Source organism: Scatophagus argus, chromosome 9 (genome assembly GCF_020382885.2).
Source record: "Scatophagus argus isolate fScaArg1 chromosome 9, fScaArg1.pri, whole genome shotgun sequence".
NCBI lineage: Eukaryota > Metazoa > Chordata > Actinopteri > Scatophagidae > Scatophagus > Scatophagus argus.
In genome coordinates this window covers 11,024,782-11,044,714 of record NC_058501.1, presented here as the reverse complement: position 1 = coordinate 11,044,714, position 19,933 = coordinate 11,024,782, and the positions used below count along the sequence as shown (strand labels likewise).

General features: G+C 38.6%; 1 protein-coding gene across 2 annotated transcripts in view; it reads left to right on the top strand.

Annotated features, from left to right (window-relative positions):
• The window catches only part of cdkal1 (CDK5 regulatory subunit associated protein 1-like 1), a 204,867-nt gene that overhangs the window by 25,570 nt on the left and 159,364 nt on the right, over positions 1-19,933 (top strand). For both annotated transcript variants that reach the window (XM_046399649.1, XM_046399650.1), the window contains exon 4: positions 8,733-8,817. In XM_046399649.1, the coding sequence (XP_046255605.1) occupies positions 8,733-8,817 (85 nt within the window). The remainder of the gene's footprint in view (positions 1-8,732; positions 8,818-19,933) is intronic.

The window sequence follows — 19,933 nt, the reverse complement described above, 5'->3', positions numbered from 1 at the left end:
CATATTTATATCACCGCTGATTGGAGATGGAGTCAATAAATAACCACGACTTCTGCAGAGTCAGTTGACCCGGGAATGAATGCTGATTGCACCCTTTCCCTCTGATGACAAAAACCAGATGTTTTAGGGCATTAGTGGGTTTTTTGTCTGGTGTGAATTGGGTTTAGAAAATTACAACTACCTTATGTTATTCCATGGCAAATTCTTGAGTGAAATCACCGTGAAATATAATCTATTAGATGTTTGATAATATTTTTACCAAATCACTTTTCAGTTCAAGTAAAAATAAAAGATTTGGAAAAATGATTTTGTTAAACAGCTCAGTAGACCTTCGGTTAATATTGGGGCTTAATTGTGGAGTAAAAACTGACAAAGATAATAAAGTAGGTAAAAGAGTTTGATAAGCAGAAAATATTGGGGAAGAAAAGAGTGAAGCGTTTGCAAATGACAAGGAAGCTGGAGGAAAGGAGTAAGTAAGTTGATGTAATATATGGTGATTACATAAGACAGGGGAGAGGAGGCGAAATATAGAGCTTGGGCAATGTGATAAAAATGAAAAGGAGAAAATGATGAAAGAATAAGGTGGGAGGATAGTAAAAGCATGATGGTGATTTTAGGATGTTGCGTTAAAATATGAAGTGTATGCATACTGATAGGAGCTTAACAGCACGCTATGAATTGCACCCCTCTCTCTTACCCCCCTCATTGCCCTTGACTTACGGGTTTTAAACTCTCTAAAGTACTGTTAATTGAAACAACTCTAAAAACCACTTCTTCAGTGTTCAGGTAATATCTTTGCAAAACATATTTGTAAATATGTTAAAATACTAATATCAGCATTGGGAACGTGACTACTGCCTAAAATGCTGCCTCGGATATTACATGAGTCTCTGCACCGCTCTGACACCATGTATTTTATTTATTATTATTCATTAATCTTGATGCCTGCATGCAACCTAACAGATACTGTACAGTAATACAGTACTGGAAGATGAGCAAAATTCAGGCCTCTGAATTTGTGTCGGGACATCTCTACTTATTTCATTTATTTTTAGCAAAAATTGCCCTTCTGTCCTTGGTTTACTCAGTGAATCCCCATGTGGCATTTTGATAGTGTGGCTCCAAATATTGCATTATACCAGCCTTTCAACAGAAAATTAATATTTAATTACAGGGAAATGAAACAACAGGAAACAACAGGCTTGTATACGTCATGGCTTTATCTAATTTTGCATTGTGCAGCGTTCAGTAGCAGTATAGTGTTCTGTTTTACCCTACAGCTTTTCTTTTGACACTACAGAGAGATTAACATGTTGTGCACAGTCTCTCAATTAATATTTGAAACTGCAAGTAAGGTGATTTTATTTACTTTATTTTATACTATGTGTAGATCACCAGTACATGTTGTATCAGGGTAACATCTAGACAAACATCCATTTACACTCACATACGCACTCAATTTTGCATCTGCTGGTAATTGTCTAAAAACATTAAGTTTTCACTCTTGCTGGCTTTGCACATGCAGGCTTTTGTACCTTGACTACTTCTTGATAAGCAATAGCACTTGTTCTTCCGTTGCCTTGGAGGTGTCACAGTGGACAAGGAGAAACTCAATTGTTCATGAAGAAAAGCAGCCCTCATGTGTGTTACCTTTACCTTGACTGTGCACACCTGATGCCACTTCTTTTTGAGCTTGGAATTAAGAGTGCAAGCCTTTCTGCATTGTTAATTTAGAGACCCACGTTCTTGGCATTATAAAAAAAACAAACAAATAAACTTAAAAACATGCTATTGAGACATAGATGGAGGTTGAGGTTTTCAAAGTGAGAAATCAAGTAAAATGACAACACCATATTCACTTTATACGCTTAATATTATGCTTGATACACTATAAGATCCCGTTAAGAGGCTGCACTATGCTCCATCTGTGCAGAGGGTGGAAAATGTTTGCTGTTCATGTGTCACCTTATATCCTTTTTATGTTGTCCAAAAGTGAAATGCAGCCAGTCAGTAAATATGAAAGTTTTAATCATCTATTTTCTACTACTTTTTATGTGTGAAGATAAAATAGTAATTACAAAAAATAGTTGTTTGTCTGTTTACAGTAAACAACTGAATTGAATTTACAGTTTGCTGTAGTTTTAATTTGTGAAGGGGCACATCTGCATACAGTGGATACAAGAGAGTTTAGGGAAATTAATTATTATTCCCATTCTGCCTGTTATTGTTTGTGTTTTTTCTGCTTTCTGACCCTACAGCTGAGCCTCATCTCTGCTTCTCTGTGGGGGGCTGCACACACCTGTGGGTAAATCGGACAACACACAAATATAGCAAAATTATTCATTCCGCTATATTTGCGTGTTGTCCAATATATTTATATAATTTCAAAGGCGAACACAAACAAATGTGGCTTGTGTATTAAAACATGTTTCCTATAAAATGTATGTTTATTTTCAAATCAGAGTGGGATCCTTATCGATGACACTAACCCACGTCTCTTTCCAGATGATTTTTTTTTTAGGCTTTACTTTGTATTCCCCTCTTTTCTGTCCTTGTGTTTTACACTTTTATCTCCATCACTCTATTTTTCTCTTCCTTGCTCATTTCACATACCAAAAAGAAAAGAAAACTCACTCACCATCTTGGGTCCAACAGTAACTTAATCTGATTTGGTTGAAATAATCTCTTTATTCACCCAGTTAGATGTGAAAGTATTCTGGTAGTAGGTGCTGTTTTTCCATGCTTGCCTGCCATTGCTGATGTCTTTGAGCAGTGGCTTTCATTCACTCTTTGGACGCTAATTAACAAAATAAAAGATTGTCTGGAAAACTAAACCACCGACGGTCTTGCTTAAATTGACTGCATCTGCCTCAAACTTAATTTTCTCTTTATGTTCCTCTCTCAGGTGGACCTCTGTCCATGTTTCTCTGTCCTATCTTATAATCACAGGTACATAGGTGTTCTTTATTTTCATAGGTGCACGAGGGACCATCTGATCCTCTGATCTTTACTCTTTCTTTTGTCCATCTTTCCATCCACAATTCTTTAGTGCACACACCTGCTCCCATAACTCTTTCGCCTTACCTCCACAGTGAATGGTGTGATTGAAATGTGTTATGTATGATCTTGTGTGTATTCATACTCAACGTACACACACATACTGACCCCAGGTATTGCCTTTCCAATATTCTGGTCTCTCTTTTATGATTTGGCTGTGGGGTGAATTTAGGGTGAATATCACACAGACACACACACAAACACTCACAAAGAAGCACACACAGGAATAAATCTTATGGATTAGATTTAGTCATTTGGGTCAGTTGGTGGGAATTTTTAAAAGAATGCGTTCGAAAGAGTGCGCCTCCATACACATGCACGCATACAAACAAATTGACATACACCCACACACAGGCAGAGGTCATTTTCCTTCTGTGTATAGTGGGGACAACCATTTGAGAGTGGTGAAATTCCTTATTACTTATTTGAGAAACTCAAGAATGAACACGCACGCATGCACGCACGTATGCGCACACCCACCCACACACACACATACACCCACACAAAACAATTTATTTGGGGGTCAGCTGTTGTGGTCAAATGGAATATATTTCTGATATTGGATAAAATATAAAACAGGCTTTTCACATGTGGGCTGCACACTGAGTGAAATAGTGTCATTATTACATGTGTGTGTGGGTGTGTGCATGTGTGTTTCTAATAGATATATGTAGGTGTAAAGATACCCTCAGTACTCCCCTACTACTACAGCTTCTCTCAAAATCCAATCCAAATAACTATTATTAATATTTTATTTAATTGTTTCTTTTGTGAAGTCTTACACTAGTGCTGAGACAGTGACTGTGTCATTATAAACACGTATTGATCACATATTTCCTATTTGACCTGTAATAAGTGAAATGAGCCCAAGCCATTAAAGAACATTTACTTTGCTGCACTACATTTAGTTTAGTTTCTTTCTTAATTGTGTTTTAATTTCACATTCAATACATTTTGCGTCTTTGCACATACTTAATGTTACACCTGTGCTTGTATACTGAAGAATTTGAATTATGTAAACACTATCTAAAGTCAAAGTTCTCCGTCTCCTCCTCCCCCGCTGTTTGTTGGGTTGTAAACACAAGACAAAATGAACAATTTAAATGATCAATTACAGATTGATCGTGTTTTTGAGAATCAGTGCAGAAAATATCGATATTTTCTTACATCCTCTAACACACTCTCTCTCTCTCTCTCTCTCTCACACACACACACGCACACACAGATTTTTACCCTCTTACACATACCCACATTCACACACACATACCAGGATTTTTGTCTTAACCCTCCGAGCCTTTTCTTCATCAGACAGGAGATTATTCAACAGTTTTTTGTGCACATTTTGTACTAACAACTTCTCACATAATTGCCTGATGGCCATGATATGCAAAAATAACCAAATTACCCCCTGTCATTGGCTGCATCATCATAGCTATGCAAATCGTATGCAAATTGAACTTTCCAGTGATTTCCCAATAGCAGCATTTCTTTATGTTAACAATTTATGTGCACTTAAAAGCTGAATCATACCCCAGGCTACTTTCCCTCACAGATGAGATGAGAGATGAACAGAAAAACATACATGTTGGGGCCTGTACAATGTTCTGTATGGCTTCATGTTTTCACATTTTTTTTAAACGGCTCACGAATGTCTCATGTACCACAACAAGGGCCTGTAGACCCCCAGATCACAAGCTGATTGAGAATATGTGGGATGCAATGGAATGGAAAGTCAGGACCCAAAGGATCCAACATTCTGATGCCAGTTACCTGAAATACCCTCAGAGGTCATGTGTCCCTTCCCCTTACAGTCTGTTTTGGCAGCACAAGGGAGACTTACAAAATATTATGCAGGTTGTTTTAATCGGTGTACGCATATCAACCTTTTAGAAATTCAGCCTCTCATCTTTTTGATTCAGAGTCATTATTAGTTCTGCTGCACCAATTCTGAGTTGCTGCTAAAGGCAGTCAGGATGATGCAGGATGAGGCTTGTATAGTTGTGGCTTATTAAGTCTCGAATTGATAAAGAAGCAGCTGTCACTGGGAGTGTGACAGTCATTAGGCAGACTACAGACTGTTGTCATGAAGGAATAAGAGTGTCTCTGAACACTAACTTGTGGTGGCCACAGTAGATGTGTTCTTGTGTCATTTTGGACCTGTAGATGTCAGTCTGTACTTTCCCGTATGGCTTCTAATTCACTTTAACTTGAAGTTTCTGTAATGCACCATTAGATTTTCTGTCCAAACAGCACAGGAAAACGGATTTGTCCTGATTTTGATCTCTCCAATATCTAGGTATGTGAAAGCGGAGTCACTAAATCACTGCCGCTTATACTTACTCAGGGATTGTCTGAAATATTGTACAAAAAATGACAAGAGTTCAGAAATAACTAAAGCTGTAATCCCTGTAAGTAAAACAAGTGGGGGAATTTAGAGTGGTTGACAGTGGCTTCTTGTCATCTGTACAATGCTCTGATGTTTTGTTGTGAAATTACTCCTCTAAAGGCCCCTTTTTTGAGTGAAAAGCAGCTGCTGCTTTGATTAATTTCGGTGCCTGGTGGTGGTTTTGACCCCAGTTCACTGGTAGCAGTCGAGGTACTGCAGCGGGGTGTGCTGTTGCAGCCATTGTGAACTGAGAGATCTTCTCATTGTGTATCTGCTATGGTGATCCAATGCTGGATTGAGAACAGCTGCTGCCATTGTGAGCTCCTGGACTAAAGGGCCTTAGAGGTTTATACCAGAAGCAATACCAGAAAATTAGTCCTTAGCATTTGGCAGAGTCCATGGCTGCTTTACTTCAGTGATGAAAATACAAGGATTTGAAAATCATGTGAACAAGAGCTAGTTGTATAACAAACACAGCAAAAGCTGCTCCAAATGAGATGAGCACTATGAGATTAGTATTTAATATTCTGATGAAGTAATTTATCAGTTATGTAAGTATCAGTTATAGTTTAAACTTCTAATTAATTGCTTAAGCATGTAAATATGGGAGTAAAAGTGCTATCTATCTATCTATCTATCTATCTATCTATCTATCTATCTATCTATCTATCTATCTATCTATCTATCTATCTATCTATCCATCTATCTATCAAGGGAGGAAAAGAGGGTGGTGAATGGTAGCTTATGACAGAAGACAATTTTTTTTGATCCCGTATTGCATTTCGTCATTAAAAATAGTAACAGTTTTGTGAGCTACATTGTTCAGTGAACCACATCTCTTGCCTCCCGCAGTATACTGTACAGCATCATCTACATCGGTGTTAGCTTGGTACAGAGATTGTGACTGTTGGGTTTGCAGTATTTTTATTTCTATATACTTCATCAGTCTTATAACAAACTGACTTTCTTGATTTGCAAATCTGTCTTTTAAATTAACAAACCAAATCACATGTTGTAATTCATGGCGCAGTTCAAGTAGGTTCACAGTAATAACTGTCTCTGATGATTAACTAGTCTACATGTTTTTTTTTCTGAAAGAAGGTCCCATGCTAGTCCACTGCAACAGGAGGAACTTTGCCTCTTTATATGAGATAGTTCTTTTTAAGTTTTGTCAGATTCAGAAACTTATGAGGAATAGTTTTCTTTCTGTACTGGTAGGTGCTTGCTCTGTAGATAGGATTGTTTTGCCGATGCTTGAATATGTCCTCTGTGTGTCTGTGTCTGTGTGTGTTAAATTGATGGAGAGCTTGTTATTGTTGGTCTGGAAAACCCACCCTTGGGACAGAGAGGAGACAGCAACCACACAGCTGAGACCACTCCCACTAGTCCCCCCCCCACCTCTCTGTGTGTGTGTGTTGGTTGCCTAGACAAATAATGCTGGGCATAATGGGCACCATTTGCCAGCTGAACTTAAATCTTTCTGTCTCTCTCTCTCTCTCTCTCGAGTATCAATTAATTCTTGAGTATTAATTTTCTCATTGTGAGTACCTACATGCAACTTTAGGATTACTTAGTATTTTGTCTTTTGTATTTGTAATCCTGTCCCAGAAGAAACAATAATTCTCCTTAACATACAACCCAAAACATGATTCATGTCCTGCCAGTGGGACCCCCATTATTTTGCTGCTTTTACAAGACATGCTGTCCTGTTGTTTATTACACCTCATTAAGTGTTGCTTACTGTCTGATCCAACCAGATAACACACCTGAAGACTCACACTGCTGCGACTGCACTTTTTATGTTATGGTGGTGGTTTCTGTATCCATACTATCTACTGCTGGTGTGAAGTCCTAAAATATTAAAGCGTGCCATTTATAACCACAGTGTCTTCAATGCTTTGAAAGAAGCATCAGTGCATTGCTACCTGAAAGTTGTGAAAGGGCTTTTACAGATTTGTTTGGATGAATGCTGTTGTACCGTTATAGCTTGTCTTGGTCCAGAAACGGAATGTGTGTTGCCGAGAGTTAAGGTGAAGGGATGTTCACCTGAGGCAAGGTGTTCTGTGGTCGTTAATCTTCTCATTCTCCGCGACCTGGGCCTTGCTGTGTGTGTTACAGAAAAATACTCTGGTATGCGGGAAATACAATGTGAGTGGGTGTATTTGCTTGACTGAAGTAGGGAAGTGAATTTTAATTGAAATATCTGGTTCAGCTTGGCATAAAGGAGCAAGCTTCCTGCTTCCCACCACCACCACCGTGCCAAACCCCCCCGAGTATGTGTGTCTTTTTGTGTGACAGCTCTCCTGGCTGTGCCATGCAAAGCCTGCCACCGTCATCTAGAGCAGCAGACAAGCTTAGCATCACAATGAGTAACACACTGCTGTGTGTGTGTGGATTAAACATACGTTTAAAGTTCCCATGAAACGGCTAACAGAGTGCTACTTGGTTCCGCTTATTGACATGTTTCCTGTAAAAATGAGCTGCTATGGAGTGACTTGTTGTGGATATTGTTTGTTTACAGTAGCCAGTAGTTCTGAATGTGCGTTATGTCCCCCAGCCATTATGCTAGTGGTTATATTAGCTGACTCTCTCCAGACTCCCAGTCAACACTGTGACTGAATACAGCTAGCTAGCTCCATGGCTAACCAAGCTAGCAAGCGAACATCAGCTGCAGATTTTTTACATAAAAATAGTTCATATATCAGCGATTGAAGGGATGATTTGTGATTGGTTCTTCCTACACTTGTTTTAGCTAACATGCTATCAGAACTGTGAACTGAAAAAGAAATAACATCTGGACCTGTGAAATAACATCTGACCTGACCAGAGACAAATTGCAAAAGCAAGCAGATATGTATATTTGATTAAATTAATTAAATGAGGTGAGAGTATGCTGAACTTTTTGTTCAAATTTTTATTATAATAGCTAAGAGTTATTAGACACCTGTAACAAACAACTGTAAACTGTAAACTTAAAAGATTATTGTGTCAAGGTACAATAGTTTATTTTTGTGCAATAGAAGAGATAATTTGCATGGTAATCTAATAGACTGATAGACATGTGATCATCTGGGTGTTACTTTTTGAAGACATGCTGACCCACTCTGAGCTCTGTACCCAAAGCTGGAGCGCTGTGCCCAAGACCAATTAGCGAGAGCTGCTTTCTCAGAAATCTGTACTTTTATGATTCCATTATTATATGACTTTTGCATAGGTTTTTAGGTTTTCGTTTTTCGTTTTTTTTTTTTTAAATCATGCTCATCATAAATTGACTTTTCTCTTTCTATAGATGACCCAACAGAGGCAGACCTGTGGTTGCTCAACAGCTGCACTGTGAAAAACCCTGCAGAAGACCACTTCAGGAACTCAATCAAGTACTGTAAAACACAAAATATCCACACAAACACTTGATGTCCTATTTTTCATTGGAATTGGTCAGAAATCTAGTAGCTCATTTAAACATTTACAGCATATATTATGGTGGAATAAATGCATCAGGTCTAAGTAGGTGTTGAAACATTGAAACAATCCACAGATTATATGCCAGAATGACATTTCTCATACCCACCAACAAAGAATGCGAGCCAACAGTGACTTCTGTCCTAAAATTTCTTGGGTCATTTCAAAATCCTGTTTGTTTTACAAATAACACACAACAAAAATGAAGTGATTGTGATGACTTTCTAATATTTTTTATGCTGTCTTCAGTGTTTTGCAGTGTAAAACTATTTTGTATGTGTGTGTGTGGCAGTGTGCATTCGTATTACATCTTTTCAGCTTGTTGCTACAGAGAAAGAAAGAGAGAGAGAGAGATTTGCATACATAGAAATTAAGCTAGAAACTGTTTTTGCATTTTGATCAGCTTTCATCCATCAGGAGCAGACGAACACATCAGGTGTGAATCTCTCGGTGCATCAGTGTAAAAATTTGCATTTTGCTACCGTTTCAAGACTGACTCCAGATCAGAACACTGGATTGCGGGCAGAAAAAATGCCATTAAATAAGAGTACCGGTAATCACTTTGAGTGAGCATAATGACCATTGATATTTTTAAACTTTCCACCCCCGTCAGAGATGGAAAAGTAGTATTCATTTTTCTGTAAGATTTTAATTAACATGTTTAAGTCACATGAAATCCAGATAATCTTGAACCTTCTTCTGCACATCCTACTGCTGCTCGAGTCCAACACAGTGTAATGGCTCAGAATCGTATTGAGAAACTTCAAAACCAGTTTTAATGTAAAAATGTATTCTAATAGCTCAAGATGTTAAAAGCAAATCAAATATAGATCAATAAGGATTAAGAGCATTTTTGCCTTGATTTATTTCCTGGCTTCTCAGAAGAAGTTACAAACAGTTTTTTAAGCATTGCACTGTAAATGAAATCTCTTCCCCTATTTTTATTTTTTTCGGTTTACTCTTTTATAGCAGGCGTTCACATTATGTTTTTGTAACAAGCCCACCATACACAATCACCAGTGCTGTGCAAATTCACGCTTTGCAAGAGCTAGTTCATGTTCATACAGATTAAAATGGACTAATTCACATTCACAGTTTAGCAGTGTGATGTATATGGCATACTAAATAAAAGCTGTGTGTTAGAGGGCTTATTTTATTTGATTAGGAGAAGGATAATTATGTTTTATTGAGGGTTCCATTGTGATTGTATCCTTTCAGAAGCTGAGTAATCCAGACTTCAACTGCAGTCTCTTCTTGGAGACTTCAAAAGACTATAAAATAAATCCACAACGTTAAATCCAACTTTGAATGTCTTCTACAATCATTCATCTCTTTTCGGTGTTGAAGTCATTATTGTTGGTAGCTTGATTGTTAGCTGTTCAGACGATCCCATGATTGCCTGATCTGAATTAGTCAACCAACTGAGAACCTTCATTACGCTATACTATATAGCCCACAACTGGATTTGTAATGTAATTGCAATAAGCTTGAGCTTCTCTACATTGATTACTCACTTTGAAACATTACTAAAGCAGATGCATAAGTGTTTAAAATTATTGTGGGAAATTAGTTAGTTGCAATTGGATGTGCTTAAGTTCATCGCTCATCAAACACATGAGCACATCCAACAAACTCACAGTGAATAGGCAAGTGACAAAAGTGCATCATCTCCAGCATTCTGATGTCTTCACAGTCCTGCTGGTGAGGCAGCATAGTGACAGGAATAATGCACACCATGAGCATGCACATTAAGTGCTTCTGTAAACACAACAGTTGTAGGTGTAATCACCTGCCATGTATAAAGTTCTCACTGTCAATGGAAAATAAAGATATTAATTCAGACACTTAATTTTTGTTAAGCAACAAGTCCTCGAAGTCTTGTCATTGAGACAATACAGACGTATTGTATACGCAAAACACAAAACAACGAGAAAACCAAACCAACAAAACAAGTATAAATCAATGATATCTGCATTTTCTTGTCAGACGGCCCCCCTTACTGCTGGGCCACAGGACATACTGCATTGTTTGGCTGTTTTAACTTTCAGCAAAACAGAGGAAAGAACACTGGGCCGTGGTCAAAAGAGTTTAGCATCCATTTTGGACACTTAATAAAATCCTGCCACCTCAGTAACCTCAGAGCTGCAGACAGTTTTCTGACGTGTTTGAATGGACACATTGTATGCCTTTTATTTGGTTTGCCCTTATAGACGGTTTGAATGTTATGTTAAATGCAGAAAGGGGCAGTTTTTCATCTGTCACATTTCATGTTTTAGATGTCTGAATCATTATTTATCATAAGGCGATATTACAGTTTAAGGGTGAACAATTTCACTTGGCCAACTTGATCAGTGCAATCTTCCTGTCTTTTGCTTCAGCTGTCTCCCGATGCTCACTTTCTTTTTCCACTTCTGTCATGTCAATTTTTATGAGAAGAATTTCTCTATTGAAATGCACAAAATAATAACACACTTCCCGACTTTGGAAATGCCTTCTCTGTTGATGCCAGAGTTTTTCTTTGACTGGAAATCACCCAGCTGTAATGCTAATGCAATTAATGCTCTATTCACTGAAAGACGCACACACACACACACACACACACGTACACATAGGGAGGAATGAAAAAGTTTTTCGCCTTTCATCACTTGCTGCTTGCATGATGGAGACACAAAATGAGGGGGTACAGGATCAGAGAGAATCCAAATGCCCACTTAAGCCCTTTTTTTCATACCTCATTTTTCCTCGGCTTGTCGTTTTCTGATCGACGGAGAGGAAAAAATGAGAGAAGGGGGCAGGCACATGGTGTGCCTCGCGCTCAGTCACACGCTGGTCGTTATGCCTGCGCCTCCTGGTACCACAGACACGCCCAACACACACACATATTTGCACAGGCATCATATTTGGTGGTCCTAATTTTTCAGCTATTATTTTTCATTGGAATGCCTTAAATTGAAATCTTTAATGTAGATAATTCTTGGGCCCCTTGTTTGAGGAGGGTGCAGTGTGTGTGTTTAGCAGCAGAAGGTTGATAAGAAAGTTTGATATGCAACAGCAGACATTTTATAGATGCTGAGACTGTAGAAATCGCTGAGTTAAAAGATAAACAGTAGTTAATTACATTGCGTTGTCTCTATTCGTCAGTTGATAGTATAAGTTTTTCTCATCGCCTTGATCTTGCAACCTCTAGAAAAAGCAGATTTATCTGTCCATACTGGAAAAAAAACTACATGGAAACATTAGCTGACATCATGGGAAAAACTAGGATATTTCCATCTTAAGCAGGCCAAGATGCATGATTCAAGACTTCCTGAAAAAAAAAAAAAAAATTCTCATAATTTTAGTCAACATTAAATACAGCACTCATACTGTATATGCAGTAGCATCTGTGATTTAATAGATTTTTTTCTAATTCAAGTTTTTTTCACATCTTATTTAATTTTTTTTGCTTATTTAATAAATTGATGTTGTTTAATATACTCTCTAGTGAGCCACTCAGTAGTGATGCTGTTTTCCTGAAATGGTGTCAGTGGTGTGATGGAACTCATCCACCTGACTTTTATTGCATTTTTATCCTCCTTCCAAAGGGCAGTGGTTTGTTTGTCTATTGGATATGGCTTCCATGGGTAATAATGAATACCTGCTCATGTGTATATGTGTATGTCTCACCTCAGTAGAGGCCATACCACCACATGTAAACTAACAAGCTGTGCCGTGGTGCTCGACTTGCTGTTCTGCATTTAGTGTGTGAAACAGATTCTCTCCCATTGCAATGGCATGTGGGACTTTATGAGTGAGCAACATAGCCACACATATTCAGACAGACACACACACACACACACACACATATGGTCACAGAAGTAACAATCACTGTCATAGTAAATGAGTTGAGGGGTTTAAAATGGAACCACGGGGGCTTTCGGCAGTCTTCTATCATGGTTTGAAGAGACGTAGTGAAAAGATGGTTTATTACTTTTGGAGAACTGGGGCTTTGTTGGCATCTATGCCAAGTGTGTGGGTTAAGGAGTTGTATTTGTGTGTTCGTGTATGTGTATGAGGGTTTGTCAGGTGGATGGATGCCCAAGCAGCTTGTGGGAGAGTAGTGTGTGTGTGTGTGTTTGTGTGCCTGTGTGTGTGTCTCTGTGTGGTATGAAGGGTTACTCTGTTACAGAATGTTTGCTGATATGGAATATATATGTTTTGCATGCATGTTGGAAAACCACAAAACAAGACTGATTAGTCTTGAAACTGGAAACTGATGTTGGTTTTAAATCTTCAGCATGTGTGTGTGTGTGTACATGTATTCCTGTAGCTGTGGGGACAAAAATCTGTTTACATGGTCACATTCTGTCTTGTTTATGGGGACAGAACGCAAGTCCCCACAATATAAATCATTAAATATTAGGGTGAAGACTTGCTTTAAGTTTAGGTTGAGGTCAGGGTTTGCTTAATGTAAGGGTTAGAATTAGGCAAGTAATGTTTATTCGTATGGTCAGGTGGTGGTTAAGCCTCCAGGAAATTAATGTAAATCTATGTAATGTACCCAGTAGTGATGGAAACACAACTCTCCATGAGTGTGGGTGCACACGTGCTGTTTTTTAATGTGACCATACAGAAATAAGCAGGTTAAGTGAAGTAGGTTAAATCTGTAGTGAGTCCTTTTTTTTATTAATGTAATCTATGATTGTTGATGTCGAAGCCCAGTACGTTACTTTGTTGACTTCCTAATTCCTTTCGGTGGCATTGTACTGCTTCTCTGAACTGTTGCATTTTGGCTTGTATCACTTTTGTTCAGGATGCAGGGGTGAGTTGATGTGTGTGGGAGATGGGATTTCCTTCAGCTTCTTTTTTAGAGTGAGGGCACACTCCGCCCTGCTGTTAACTCCTTCAGCAGGACTTCTACATCAGGAGCTCATTCAGTTTAAACCGCTAATAGAGAAGCTTCTGAATGCTAAAAAGTCAATTAGTATGAGTATTCGGGTATACCAGTGCGTGTGTTTAAAATGCTGCAATCTATAGCGTAATTCAATGTCAGAGACCTCTCAAATCAATGAGCGCGGAATATATTAAAGAAGCAGTTGCTCAGCTGCATGTAATTAAACTGTTGTGTTTGTGGGCATATTTATGTGTGTGTGTGCGTGCGTGTGTGTTGGATTTCTCCGCTTGGCTGTCTCTAGTAATTTGTATGATCAAGGGAATGTATGCTTAACGAATTAGAACCCAAGTCAAAGTTCTGTACTTCTGTTTTCAAAATACGCCAATTCCCACAGTATATTTACATTCATTTGAATTTTATTTTGATATTCATGAACCAACTATAAGAAAGGGAGAAATCATTCATGTTAATTGAAAAGGAACACAGCACTCAGAATGAACTATTGGAAGAAGTCCAAAGTATATTTACTTTGCTCACACTGTGTATTCATAACAGATGTGTGGGCTGGGCGGTCAGTATGTATTATGGCCCCTGGCTACAGGATAGTCTATTGTTAGCTCAGTGATATCTTGCAGAAGTTACTGGTTGTATACTACATGCTGCCTAATGTACATAGGAAAACCTCCATTCGCTGCTTTACTCTATTGGTCTACATGTCACGCCCTCGTTATGAAACTGCAAAAGTAAGAAAAAACACTTAGCTTAGTGTAGTTATGTAGTTTAGCTACTTAATTAATCTCGGTTTGGTATTAGTATTTTAAATATTTGTTTTTGTTTTGGTACCTTGTTGATATTATTTGCTAGTCAATTCAACAGGACAGATGAGTAGAAAGAATTTGTGAACAGAAGACGATTTGCATAGAAGACGAAATCAAATCCCAGGCCAAAGAGGACATCTTATCTTAAAATATTCCTTATCTTACATCAAAAAAACCTTGAAAACTGTTTAATCACAAAGACTAAGACGTAGTTTCCTCAAGCAAAGTCTACTGCAGAGAAATCAGTGCAGACATTTATATTCTGGATACTTTCAGTTGATAAGTGTGCCATGTTCATTTTGGCAGTACAACAGTCTTATGATCTGTAATATAACTCTTTAATACAACCTGATAAAAGTCGATCTCAAAGGTCCAGATTGTATGTGGTGATTTGATATCAATTACTGGTGGGGAATATGCATTATAGCCCATGGCTGCATCTGTTGATTACAAAGACGTCCACTGACATTAGCAAATGATTTTATGTCATTGATTTTTGACCTCACATTTACCGGAGGCAAAGGTCATGCTCTGCAAATAAAATCATTAAATTGAAAATCCACCTTGAAACAAAATTTGCATGGTGTTCCACATCCTCAATTTTTCAACCTGTGTCTGAGAGCATTAACAACTCTTTCCAGAACCTAGAGAGAGTTTGGGCTGTAATCCATCAGATGACAAATCTTTCAAGCGACAAAAACTGAGCTGATCCATTAATAATAGATGGGAAACTGGCCTCAGAAAACCATGAACACAGCTCAACCACACAAGCACTTGAATATATATTAGACTGCTTTGTTCTTCTTAGAATCAAATCAAACGTCTAACACTGCTATGTGGTCAAGTGACATGTTTTGTTTTTTACAGAGCTTATAATGCATGGAGCTGTTGATTTTGGTCTCACAGTATGTTGTTTTAAATGAACTCACACACTGGAAGTGACTGACATTAAGGCCAGAAATGTTTCTTTTTCATCAGGACATGACAGCGAGGTATAAACAATCTGAAATCTGCAGTGACCTTTAGAGTTGTTTACTAAGGGCACTTGTTTTATGTCTGTGTTCACCCAACCCAGCAGACACATAGGCATGGATTTGTAGCTGGCTGGACACACACACACACACACACACACACACACGCACACACAGACACACAGAGCTGGCTGCCTGGGGCTGATTTTGGTACAACCCAGGGATTGGCATTTAATCTGTCAGCTCTGCAAGGCATTAGCCTACATTTGGGATACATGCCGACACAAAAATAGTCAGAGAGAGAGACAGACTGACAGATACAGAGAGAAAGCAGACACTTAGAGGGAGAGGGGAGGTAAAGATAGTGTAGCTGAATCCGGGCATTCTGATGTGTAGGCCTCAGTGAGCACATTGCTGTATGGAGATGATGTGTTATGGTTTATTTTTAAATGGGTTAATTTTGTCTGCTTTCTGTGCTGTTCTGTTTTCCTCTGGTTCAGTTTTTATCAGATTTATTGTTTTGATTTACTTCACTACAACATAAGCACTATTGGTTTTCACGGTGACACAAAAAATTCCACATTTCACAGTTGAGCAGATGCACTGATTTCACTTCTGTGTGGATTAACCAGCGTAGAGGCAAAACAGACTTCACACACTAGTTTTGTTCACTTTTCCTGTGTTCCACTGTACTCTGATCTGCCTTTTGTTTTATTCTGTTTCTGTGATGGTAAGGTGGAGTGCCTTTAGGTCACATGTGATCCAGTATGAAGTGAATGGTCAAAACAAGCATTCTTTCTATTGTTGTCGCCAGTGCAGCAATGTCAGATCTGTGATTTATTCACTGTAAACACCCTGAGACCTTGGGGGCTCGGCTCTGTGCTCCTTACAAATACACAGCGGCGATCATGGAAGCATGCTTCTGCATACTATACACAATTATGTTGTTCCCTGTCTCAATCTGCATCTGTTGTTGCCAAAGTTGTGAAAAGGGTCACAACTTTGACAACAATGTTAAATCATTTGTAGTAGCAGCATTTAGCGACATTTGAAGGTGTTCGCTCTATTAGCTGTTCAAGATGAATATAGATCCCTGAAGAAGAACCCTAATCTGGATAAATGAGGGCAGCTCGTATCTAACTCACAGTAACATGAACCTGTTAACTGGACTTTTAGTAATAGCCAGAGCTCCAGCATTCCAGACCCAACAAATGTAGCTATCCGTTTAACTCCATTTAACTGTTGTCAGGCTAGATTTTTGTGCTTTTGTCTCTGCTGAAACGTAAGACATTCAGCGACAACAACAAACAGTCACACCCAATTTTGTGTGAGGCATGCTGAAAGTGAAGTAACAGCTTTATTTTTTTAAGCCTGTTTATCAGAAAAGGTGATCGGCAAAAGCAGGCATCAGAAGGGATGAATGTAATGTGATGAAAGGCTAATAATGTTTAAATCCCTGTTCCTAACGGACTTGACTTTCATCAGCTTCCATCGGCTTTAAAAGATCATGTATTATGTCCTCTCATTTCCACAGCAGGTGAAAAGTGTTTTCTGCTGCTCCCGTAGAGGAATGTAAAGTCAGAGGTTGTTATGCTATTATCTGGTCACCATCAGGGCAGAATGTGAACATGGATGTTGTACAGGGGAATTTTAGTTCTGTCTGAACAAGCCATTAAGGTTATTAGACATGACTCTAGGGAGGAAACTCACTAAATTTATTTACACTAAATAAATAGAATTAATATATGCATAAGGCAAACGATTGATTAAGTGAAATGTTGTTTGTCCTAATGTTTTGCTGTCCAATAAAAGCAAATTAATTCCAGGCCCTCGATCACTTGTGATTGTGGCTTGAGAAGCACAGCATCAGGACCAGAGAAAAAGCCAAGACAATGTGCGCACGATTTTTGTGTGACTGTGTCCTCGGCTGGAAAACAACACATACACACAAGAGATGAAAATCATAGAGATGCTGTGAATGCTAACCGCCTGACTTCACACTATTTTTAAATATGCCTTGAAGAAATGTGTACACACACACATATACACATGCAAAAGGGACATTTATTGCCTTTAGATGCAGTCAGAGGGTGCCTGTGATGAGATTATGAGAAGACCAGCAGACTCTAGACCAGCACAGGATCTGTTGTGGTGATTATTTCAGACAGGCCATCTCTAGGCTTCTTCGGTTCATATATTTAGTGATGTATTCCATTCTAAAACACATTTATATGTGCATTTGTGTGTGTGTGTGTGTCTGTGTGTGTGTGTTTTGGTGAATTCTGCTCACAAACAACCTGTCACATCTGCTGCACAAAGTGGGTTTGAATGCTGGACTCAGCACAGTATGGGGCCCTGGTATCCAAGTCTGAGTGTGTGTCTGTGTGTGTGCACCCGTTTGTTTGTGGCTAAAATGCGGGCCTACTCACAGCATGGCACTAAAGGCCTGAGCCAACAACCTCTCCCACCGTCCACCCGGATCTTGTTAAACATACCTGTACTCAGGCTACAGCCATGATTCTGTTCCTGTATGTTTTTTGTGTATATGTTCACTTGTGTTAGTATACCAGTAATGGTACCTTTTTCTCCCACAAACTACATCAGTCATCTTTAAGTGCAGGATTTGCTATTTGCAATTGATAATGAATGTGGGTGGGCATTTATGAATCTAAGAAAATCCTTGTTTATGTCTGTGAGAAGGGTTTAGCTGCAGTGTGTGTCTGAAACACAGCTCATTTTTACATTTAAAACTGATAGCTGCACTGTGACACATCTTTTTTTCCCAAATTGAGGAAAGCTTAAGCCTGCAGGAAAACAAATTGATATCTTTTTTTTTTAATTTGTATGTGTGTGTGTGTGTGTGCGCGCACGTGTGTGTATGAGTGAATGGTCCTTTATATAAATGCTGCATACTCACACTGTTGCAGTCTTTACAAGATCTTCCTCAACAGCAATCACAAACAACTCCCGGCTTTCATCCGTTCAGACGGCTGCGGTCTTAAGGCGCCCCACTGGGCTGCAGCCTTTTTGCTGATCCCCGATTGTGGATTTAAGCCATAAGAGGCCAAGTTAATATAGGATTGAAGATAAAGGGGGGACCTTTTACCCTGGTGTGTTGCAAGTGACTGGGCTTCCATAGTTGAATCCCCAAGTTTAAATTCTGCATTTTGTGAAAAGATTGAATTTGAGTTTAGTTGAAGGGCTTTAAAAAAATTCTTATCCGTATTGAAGGATTCAGTGATCATGTTGGCCATTTTAGCTACTATAGAAATGTGACTGAGATAAGGGGTGAAAGGAAGAACATAATATATGGGTAGGGAAAGTAGGAAAGTCTAGTCACTGCCTTATGAATTCCACTTACTTGCTGTGCCTAATTTAGTCATTTTAAAAATCAGTCAGATTAAAGTTAAAGCCAAAGTGTAGTTTCGTATGTTTTCTCCCAACGTAGAACTGGAGCTGCCTTTTTATATTCTGACTTCATAAGTACCCATAGAGATTTTCCTTTGTGGAAGAGAGGTTTTTAAATAATAAGAAAACACAGACGTTAGACCACTTAATGGTGTTTATTAAAGGAGATCTCACCAATTTGTATCAGTGTGAAACGTGTGAAGCCTCTCTGTCAAATGAACCCACATTTTGCTTTTTATCTGTTGTGTATTTTATATTTTCATTAATGTCTAGCTGCTCAGGTACTACATTTAATTACATCTAAAAGTCTAAACAGTGTTATAATACACCATGAAATAAATAACGGAACTGACGGAATATTTATAAGCTGTATCACTGTTAAAATACAGCCTGTCTGACATGTATTAGACTGTATATAGTTGAGACAGACAGGAAAAACAGAGAAAGAAGATATTATAGCACAGTGTGTATATCAGCCTACTATGGTAGGATTACTAGTGTTTCATTCAGCTGTTTTCTCTCCTTCACTCTCCATGTTATGTGAGCTTTAGAGGAATGAAGGGGTGCTAAATCCCTCAGTGGGGAGTTTGATGGACTTGTCACGCGATTCTTACACTTCTCAGGAAACAGTGATGTCTTATTAAGAGATGAGGATGCTACTGACACTTGAATTGAACAGCTGGAAAAGGATGGAAGAGGCTTTACATTTCAAAAGACAGTACCAGTAGGATACTTGAATAATGATTCCAGAATTTGTCATTTAACATTTTTGTTTTGCATAAAACGCATATCTCATGAGTGTATATTGCCCACTTGTATGTGTAAAATTGGAGACACCTTCCTGCAGTGTGTTGTGCTTAAAACTCAAGGTTGTGTTAGATGGTAGTTTGCTTTCACAGACCTGTCACTGTCCATCCTCCAAGGAAAGGGATGAATCATACATACAAACCAGCTAAACAAG